Source organism: Cryptosporidium hominis (assembly GCF_000006425.1).
Source record: "Cryptosporidium hominis TU502 chromosome 3 CHRO013131, whole genome shotgun sequence".
NCBI lineage: Eukaryota > Apicomplexa > Conoidasida > Eucoccidiorida > Cryptosporidiidae > Cryptosporidium > Cryptosporidium hominis.
In genome coordinates, this window is record NW_667148.1 from 1 (window position 1) to 8,881 (window position 8,881).

Genomic DNA, 8,881 nt, shown 5'->3' on the forward strand with positions numbered 1-8,881 from the left:
TTAAATAGTATCTGGATTTATTAGAAATTGTTTTTTTTAAATCGTTATAATTAATTTTTAGATTTCTCTAATTCAAAATAAACTTTTTTTTCCAGATGCATGTATTACCCGCTCGTGCTCACATGAAAATTGTAAATAGTATGCAGAGAATTCCACTATATTCACTTTTCCAACAATATATCGCGAGCCAACTGCATTTGAATTATTAAATTGTTACAGCGGAATATCATTTGCAATCGTATTTTTTTTAAAAATAATATTAATATGTATTATGTAAGAAACCTATCGAATACAAATAAATTGAGATACTTTTATGGAAGGCATCTTTGGTTATTCTCTTCAAAAGTAAATCTGATCAATTTGTGCTCTATAGTCCATTCAAATAAAGGCCATGCAATCACTTCAAAGCTTTATATTACTTTAGAAAAAGATAGGTCAAGTAATAATCAAGGAGATTTTTCCAAAAAAAGGACTTTGGAATGCAAAAGTGATCAGATTAATAAATTTGAAGCCGAAAATGAAGAAAAAGTAAGAAACCACTTTATGAAGAAATCAAACCATGCGGCTTCCATATTAGAAGGAAAGGAGTACGGATTTAATTCCCCCATTTGGGACTTAGAAGAAGTTAATAATGTACAAAAAACTCATTTATGCCCAAATGGGTTTAAAGACAAAATGTCTTACTATCTTGTGATTGCATTAAGAAAAAGTTTCGATTTATTAACTAGGTACAATAAAGGACATAATGAATATCAATGGTGCAGAAGAATAATTTTTTTGGAAACAGTAGCCGGCGTCCCAGGTATGGTTGGTGCAATGCTTAGACATTTTTCTTCACTCCGAAAAATGAAAAGAGATAATGGATGGATACATACTCTACTTGAAGAGGCTGAAAATGAAAGAATGCATTTACTAATATCACTGCAGCTGATAAATAAGCCATCGATATTAACAAGGGTCAGTGTAATTGGGACTCAATTTGCCTTCTTAATCTTTTACACGATATTTTATATAATTTCTCCAAAATATTCACACAGATTTGTTGGATACTTAGAAGAAGAAGCTGTAAGCACATACACTCATCTGATCGAGGAAATAGATAAGGGTCTTCTTCCAGGATTTGAGAAAAAAGCCCCGAAATTTGCCTCCGTCTACTATGGTTTACCAGAGGATGCAACAATTAGAGATTTATTTTTAGCAATGAGAAGAGATGAATCGCATCACAGAGATGTTAATCACAACCTTGCAGATATAAGATTAAATGGAGAATAGTTATCTAGATATTTATTGAAATATTTTGTTTCACTCAAAATAATTTAGTTCTTTATTTAATACTCGCTAATTGTTTAAAAAATGCTAAGCGCCTTTTTTTTTCGAATCGAATAAAGAACGAGATAATAAGTAACCATTTAATAATAAACGATTTGATCTTGAGATTATTATTATTTCATAATCAGGTAATGAACTAAATGTGAAGTATCCTTTGTATAGTTTGGGATATAAATAGGTTTTCTCTTGAAATCAATGGATTTTGCAGAGAAATTGGCAGATACTTCAAATAACTCACTGGATGAGCAAGAAGTTGTATATTCATGGGAACAAGGCCTTATAAAAAATTGGGAGAGATTAGTTGAAACAGAGAGTGGGCTTGTTGTAATTGATGATGAGGCTCGCTTTGATTCGAATAATGCAGACGAAAGCTATAATATTGAGTTGTTGAAACGTGCCCCAAATACAAATATTAGGCGTGGCCTACTCAGAAATATTGTAATTATTTTAGATATGACTTCTAATATGCTGGAGCTCGATTACAAGCCTGACAGACTACAATGCATGGTTAAATGCAATGAAATTTTCATTAAGCAGCTATTAGAAGATAATCCTCTAACTCAAATCTCGGTTATTTCTATTTACGACGGCATTGGCGAAGTAATAATAAGCTACAATTCTAATTTTCTTGAAATTATGACGAGCATTTTGAATTACTTGAAAAAGGGATGTAAGGGAAGCATGTCTATTCAAAATGGGCTTGAGAAGGCTAAGTATCTGCTAGTTTCAATCCCTCCGTATGGTACAAAAGAAATTATTTTTTTTCTAGGAAGCATGAGAAGTGTAGATAATTCTTTTTTATTCAACGAATGGGTAGAAGGTTTTTCTTCCAATAATATTATAATTAATGCAATACTCTTCATCCCAGAATTATATATAATTAAGACAATTACAAAGATGACAGGGGGTGTTTGTTTATGCGCAATGAATAATGACCACTTACTTAAGTTGACCCTTGAAAATTTCATCAAACCGCCTCCAAATAACATTGCGAGCACCCCATTGAACATTAACTTGGTTACAATGGGATTTCCTGAATATTTAAATAATCAAACGCATCCTTTCGGTTGCTCATGTCACGGGTCCTTAACTCATCGTGGGTATTCTTGCCCGAAGTGTAAATCAATCGTTTGTTACTTACCGACAAAATGTCCGGTTTGCTTGATATATCTTATTTCCCCAAATCACCTTGCAAAATCATTCGCATATTTATTTCAGCACCCAGATATTATTCCTATTAAAAATGGTGAATATTCAAAGATTGAGTCTAGTTCTATAAAAACAAAGTGCGAATTATGTGAGAGCCAGTTCTCTAATAATGTATATTTGAACTCTGGGTCAAGATCGAATATAATTAACAAATATTTATGTACAAATTGCAACACTCAATTCTGTAATGAATGCTGCAAATTTATATTTACTACTCTACATCAATGTCCAATTTGCTGTTCATTGAGAATTTCATAGTTCTATTATATAGTTTTTTTTATAAATTAAATATTATTCTTATTTTACTCATATTATTATTTACGGCAACCGCCCAAAAAACATACAGTTGCATAAAAGACAACTGTACGCAGAAATGCAAAAATTTAGCATGCTTGCGATATCGTTATTGCGTAAATAAGATAAAAATTAATGCTAAATATTATGTTTTCTTTTGTTTAGAATATGGATAAACAAAAAAATGCTCAAGAAAAATCAATTCCCTTTAATCAAGGGTCAATTATTGATCAAAAAGTTTATGACAATAATTCAAAAAAAAAGTTAAAACATTTCAATAGTAGTTCTTCAACTTTATCAACTAATTCAGGATCATCTGTTGAACTCTATGAGGCATCTGAATTACAAAGACTACATAGTATTGCTTTAAGGAGTATTGCTATTGTTTGTTTGGCTGCGTCTTTAGATGGATGCGATGAACAACTACTTCCAGCATCCCTTAGAGCGCTTGAAGTAGATTTAAAATTGAGTCCAAAAGACCTTGGTAATATTATCCTGTGTCAGATATTGTGCCTTGCCTTGAGTTGTCCAATATGGGGTTTACTTGCAGATAGATATTCAAGGAAGTACATTTTGGCAACCGGTGTAACTGTCTGGGGGTTTGTTACGATATTGCTTGCATTTAGTAGTTCTTATTGGGAGGTGCTGATTACTAGAGCTGTTAACGGAGCATTTTTGGGTAGTGTTGGCCCACTAAGCACAGAGCGTTTTAGCAGATACTCTCAATTCAAAAAATAGAGGGCTAGGATTTGGAATGATACAACTTTCAAGTTGCGTTGGAAGAGTTTTCGGGGCTGTTCTGACTACTTCGATTTCACAGAAACTTATTGTTGGATTTCAAGGATGGAGATTTGCATTCCTTTTAGTAGGAGTTCTAAGCGCGATACTAGGAGGAATAATAGTATTTCTTATGGATGAAATCCCTCATCTACACCTACACCGCTTTAGATCTATTCGCTCAGATCCAAATAGTGAGAGCGAACAAGAACCATTAGAGCAACAAGAACAAAGTGAATTTAGTATTTCCGTTGTTGCACGCCCGGATACTGGAGGGGCAGATTCTGATACTCAATCTGTTATTGGTACAATGTCGCGAGAAGAAGGACAAAGAGATAGTCTTTTGAATACATTTAACACTAATAGAATATTTTTACATGATGAAAATGAGGAAATTTCGGATATAATTGATGAAAACGTATCTACACTTCAATTTATGAAAAACGTAATCACTCAAAGTCTGATAGTAAAAAGTGTTATATTAATGATTTTAGAAGGTATTAGCGGAACAATACCTTGGAGTTCACTAACATTTATGACGATGTATTTACAATACTGCGACCTTTCAAATTTTCAAGCTGCTCTAGTCATTGCAACTATGCTTGCAGGATCTATGATTGGTGGCCCAATGGGGGGGTTGCTAGGAGATTGCTTAAATCGCATCTCTGCCGACCATGGAAGGCCCCTTGTTGGTCAAATTTCTATGGCAATAAGAATTCCAATAATGTGTATTCTATTCTTAGTAATACCAAAAGAATCTTCATCATTCTATTACTTTATGGTTTTATCTTTTCTAATGGGATTCTTTGCAATTGCAGGCGCTGCTGCAAGCAGGCCAATTCTTTCTGATGTTGTTAGAGCATCTCATAGAGCAACTGTATTCTCCATAGCCGTTTTATTTGAAGGTATTTCAGCCGCAACATTTGGGGCTCCTGTTGTAGGGATTTTATCAGAAAATGTGTTTGGTTATAAAACTACTGCAGAAAATGTAAGTCAAATGAACGCAGATTCAAGACTTATAAATGCAAATGCGCTTGCGAATGCACTTGTATTCCTTACAGTTTTTCCTTGGTGTATTTCCTTATTATTATATTCTCTCTTGCATTTTACATATGGAAACGATAAGAGATCACTAAAAATTGAACTATCCGAAATATCTGGTTATACAAGAACTATTAGAAGCAGGTTAGAATCTAACGGATCGGATACTCTTTCAAATCGATCTTAGAGGCAATATTTTACAAAAATAATTTCTAAGTTATTGAATATAGATTTTCTAGCTTTAATATTACCTATGTAACTAGGCCTTTCTCCAAATATTTGTCTTATATAGAATGCTTTTTCGAGCTGATTTAAAAATTGAGAAGTTTATATTTTGCTAATATATTGATCTACTAAAATTGCGAATTTTTTAACGAAATATATACATATTTCATGTAATACATGTAGCAAGCTTGGCATGCAATATGTATAGAATAACTGGTCTTGAAGCCCGCATGTGGGGAGGTGACGTGCCGTTATTGAAAAAAATTTATTAAAATAATTTATGGAACCAGTACATTATGGAAAGAGTTCGAGTTGTTCTTAGGGTACGACCTAATGCTGATGGGAGCGATGATGAAGATATTGTAGATATAAGGGGCCAGAGAAAGGTTATAATATCTAAACCTGGAAAAAAAAACACATACTTGCTTTCACAACAAACTAGATATTATGAGTACACATTTGATCATATATTCCCACCTAACGCTGATCAGGAGACTGTTTACAATATATCAACATGTAATTTTCTTAAAAATGCAATATCAAGTGGAATTAATTTAACTGTATTTGTTTATGGTGCAACTGGTACTGGTAAAACATATACCATTATTGGAAACGAGAAAAATCCTGGGATAGTAATTAGAGGGATCAATGAAACATTTGAATGTCTTTTCAGTGATGAAAGGTTTGTTAAAGATAATAACTCCGATATGAGCTGTAGTGAAAATAATAGCTCAAATGAATTAAAGCCTAATTCAAATTTCTTTGTAACTGCATCATACATGGAAATTTACAATGAAACAATTAGAGATTTGCTGAATCCATCCACTAGCTCTTCAAATTGTCAATATTCTTGTGAAATACTAGAAGATCAATCAAATATACAAATTAGCAACCTGACTCAACTACTAATTGAAAACAGTAAGGAAGGAATTCAAGCTTTAAATTTCGGAAACAAATACCGAAAGATTGAACAAACTGTCGCAAATAATGTGTCTTCAAGAAGCCATGCAATTTTCCAACTATCTATATTTTTAGAAAGAAAAAAGTTATTTAATGTATCTGCAAATAACAATCCACATAAATTCATTAGAAGTAATAACTATAGAAATGATCATTTTCCTAGTGAAAAACTGTACAAGCCCTCAATAAACAACTCAGCAAATCCTCAACTTTGGTGCAAGATTTCGTTTATTGATCTAGCTGGCTCTGAAAGAGCAAGCGCAACGCAAAACAGGGGAATTAGATTAACTGAAGGTGCTCATATTAATCGTTCATTACTAGCTCTAGCTAACTGCATTAATTCTTTGGCTTTATCAAGTTCGAGCATTGATGGGCAGTCCATTCTTAACCAGAATAATGATAATAGATACCATGTTAAATATAGAGACTCAAAATTGACTCATATATTAAAGAATAGTTTAGAAGGTGAAAAATGCTTTGTTGTAATGATTGCAAATATTTCCCCATCATCCAAAGCATTTGAAGAATCTCATAACACGTTGAAATATGCTAACAGAGCAAAAAACATAAAGGTTAAAATATCTAATCAATTACTAAATGATAATGAAGAAAATGATCTGTCATGTACTTGCAACTGTAATATCGGGACTAACTATTTTGATCAGAAGGTTAAATCGAAAAAAAAATCGCAGATTGAATCTTCTTCCCAAACTATAATTTCCGGACTAGTTACTGTTGAAGAGAAGAAAATTTTTCAAGATGAGAATAACTATGGTCTGAACTTGATTAATCACATAAATAATAATATACATGATGTAATTAATTCCTTAAGTGAATTTTCAAATCAAATATCAAATAAAAAAGTTAACGAAACTATTATTGAAAATAACTCCTTTTCAGAAAAAGAGAACAATTCACTATTTCAGCAAAATGAAATAAATTACTCGGATAAGCAATTAAACAGAGCTAGCTTTGTTTCGACGCAATCTAATGATGAAGTTAACTCCCTGGAAATAAGCAAAGTAGGTGAATCATTGTGCATTGTAGAGTTATTTAAGGAACTAGAATCAAAAATATTTAGTATTATGGCAGATTCACTAAACAAGTTAAAAGAAATTAAGTTAGAGTACAATGAAACATTAAATAGCGAAGCTTTACTATTAAAGAAAATACAAGAATTAGCTGAGGATTTCTCGATTAAACGACAAAAAAAATATACAGAATCTTTTATAAATGAATAATCAAGAATTAGTATTTTCGTAAGAATCGAGTTTATTTTCTACTGAGTTTAGGAATTTTATAATGTTTTGGAGTTTCCAATCCAATTCTTCTTCTATAACACTTTTTTCAATGCCTAATCTCTTATTCAATACATGGTCGAACTCGAAAATCACGCCAATTAAAACTTCCTTAATAGATAGAAATATTGACATTGGACTGGGTAAAATAGAAGAAACAACCGAGTTTAAATGCGCTTTGTCATATTCATATCCCATCGAATTTAGATTTCCTGAATTCCTAAAATTGATTGGCTCACCATTGCATGATTCATTTGACTGTTTACAATCAATATCTACTTTTGAGTCACCTTCATAACCAATTTCTGTAATTATAGAGTAAAATAATGTTTCCATTTCTTCTTTGCCTGCAATTGAAAGGTAAAGGTTCAGATACTTTAAAATATAATTACTTGTATGAAACTTTAAATTTTTCCAAAATAATTCAATAGATTCTCGGATGTACTTATGATTTGTGCATTGTAATTCTTTAATATCACTTGACTGAATTTCAGGATGAACTTGCAGCACGATTTTCGTTAATGGGAGAGAGATATTCGAGCAAATATTGTTGATCATTTCTTCTAAATTTGAATTTATTAGAACATCAACTATATTAACAATTGAATCTAGTGTCACCTTAAAGCATAAAAGGTTAGAACCTTTTATTAAAAGATTTGATTCTGTTATTTTTGTATTGGATAAATTTTTTTCATTACTTTCTAACTCGCATAGATTTCTTTCAAATACATCAAAACCTTCTTTACCGTTGTTTTGCCTACTTAAATTTATAAGCTCATATTTTAAATAAAGTAAATTTCTAACAATAAATAAATTTCCATGATATATCCTTGAGATTTTATCATTTAAGTAGAATTCATTACATATAAATTCTTTCGCAGAAACCAATTTATCGCAGCACTTTTGAATAATCAACTTATTTAAAAATAAATAGCTGGAATTAGGAACTGAATTATCAATATATGATAAAGCTAACAACGCATTCTTTACAACAGGGTAGCATCCAATACTAACGTTTATTGCTCTACTATTTTGTTTCTGGCAACTTTCATTTGAAGGCGCAGTATTTCTATCATTGATGCTTTTCTCAGATTCTTCCTGAACAATGTCAAAGTACTCATCTTCGAATAAAAAATCTTCTGCATCACTATTAGTCTGCAGCCTTATTTTGTTAGGTGGGAATGAAACATTCGTCAATAGTTCTCTTTCATAATGATTCTTATTGTTCTCAGGACGTAATGATTTATTTGTAACTTCAATATCTTCTCCTTCCATTGAATTATTATGGGATGAAGCTTTGGATAAATAACCTCGGTTAGTTGATATATTAGAAGCAGAACCTTCTAGAGATTGAAGGCTTCTTATTAACCTTTTATCTGCACTAAATAATTGCAATATTTCAGGATAATTTAACTCCTCAACTTTTAATTCATAATCTTGAATTTTTTCTTTTATAAAAGCCTCAGTACAATACATGAGTTGTTCAAGTATTGAGCTTTGAAGTTTTATTATGTAATGAAGAAGAGAAGACAAATAGATATCCGGAAAGGAAACGGACTGGTATAGGTCGTTAGAGATATTAACTATATCTTGTGACAAGTATTGAATTGATTCTCTTAACAATTCTGGATCTCTTTGAGCTTTAATTTGTAATATTAGTGCATTATAATATTCATTTCCGAACCTTTCAATCAGTGAGCTGAAATAGTTATTAAATTCGATGTTCTTTTTAGAAGCATTAATTTTAT

General features: G+C 31.6%; 5 protein-coding genes across 5 annotated transcripts; 4 read left to right on the plus strand and 1 right to left on the minus strand.

Moving 5' to 3' along the window:
• Nucleotides 1-264: 264 nt before the first annotated feature.
• Chro.30354 (alternative oxidase) lies at nt 265-1,272 on the plus strand. The annotated part of the gene is made up of 1 exon (XM_660901.1): nt 265-1,272. One exon carries the CDS (start codon nt 265-267, stop codon nt 1,270-1,272), a length of 1,008 nt encoding a protein of 335 aa, XP_665993.1.
• A 252-nt stretch (nt 1,273-1,524) lies between these two features.
• On the plus strand, nt 1,525-2,796 carry Chro.30353 (hypothetical protein). Its single annotated transcript, XM_660902.1, has 1 exon — nt 1,525-2,796. The coding sequence occupies one exon, from the start codon at nt 1,525-1,527 to the stop codon at nt 2,794-2,796; it is 1,272 nt and encodes a 423-aa protein (XP_665994.1).
• A 790-nt stretch (nt 2,797-3,586) lies between these two features.
• Nucleotides 3,587-4,837, plus strand: Chro.30352 (hypothetical protein). The annotated part of the gene is made up of 1 exon (XM_660903.1): nt 3,587-4,837. The coding sequence occupies one exon, from the start codon at nt 3,587-3,589 to the stop codon at nt 4,835-4,837; it is 1,251 nt and encodes a 416-aa protein (XP_665995.1).
• Nucleotides 4,838-5,171: 334 nt separating this feature from the next.
• Nucleotides 5,172-7,076, plus strand: Chro.30351 (hypothetical protein). Its single annotated transcript, XM_660904.1, has 1 exon — nt 5,172-7,076. One exon carries the CDS (start codon nt 5,172-5,174, stop codon nt 7,074-7,076), a length of 1,905 nt encoding a protein of 634 aa, XP_665996.1.
• On the minus strand, nt 7,077-8,609 carry Chro.30350 (hypothetical protein). Its single annotated transcript, XM_660905.1, has 1 exon — nt 7,077-8,609. One exon carries the CDS (start codon nt 8,607-8,609, stop codon nt 7,077-7,079), a length of 1,533 nt encoding a protein of 510 aa, XP_665997.1.
• Nucleotides 8,610-8,881: the final 272 nt, after the last annotated feature.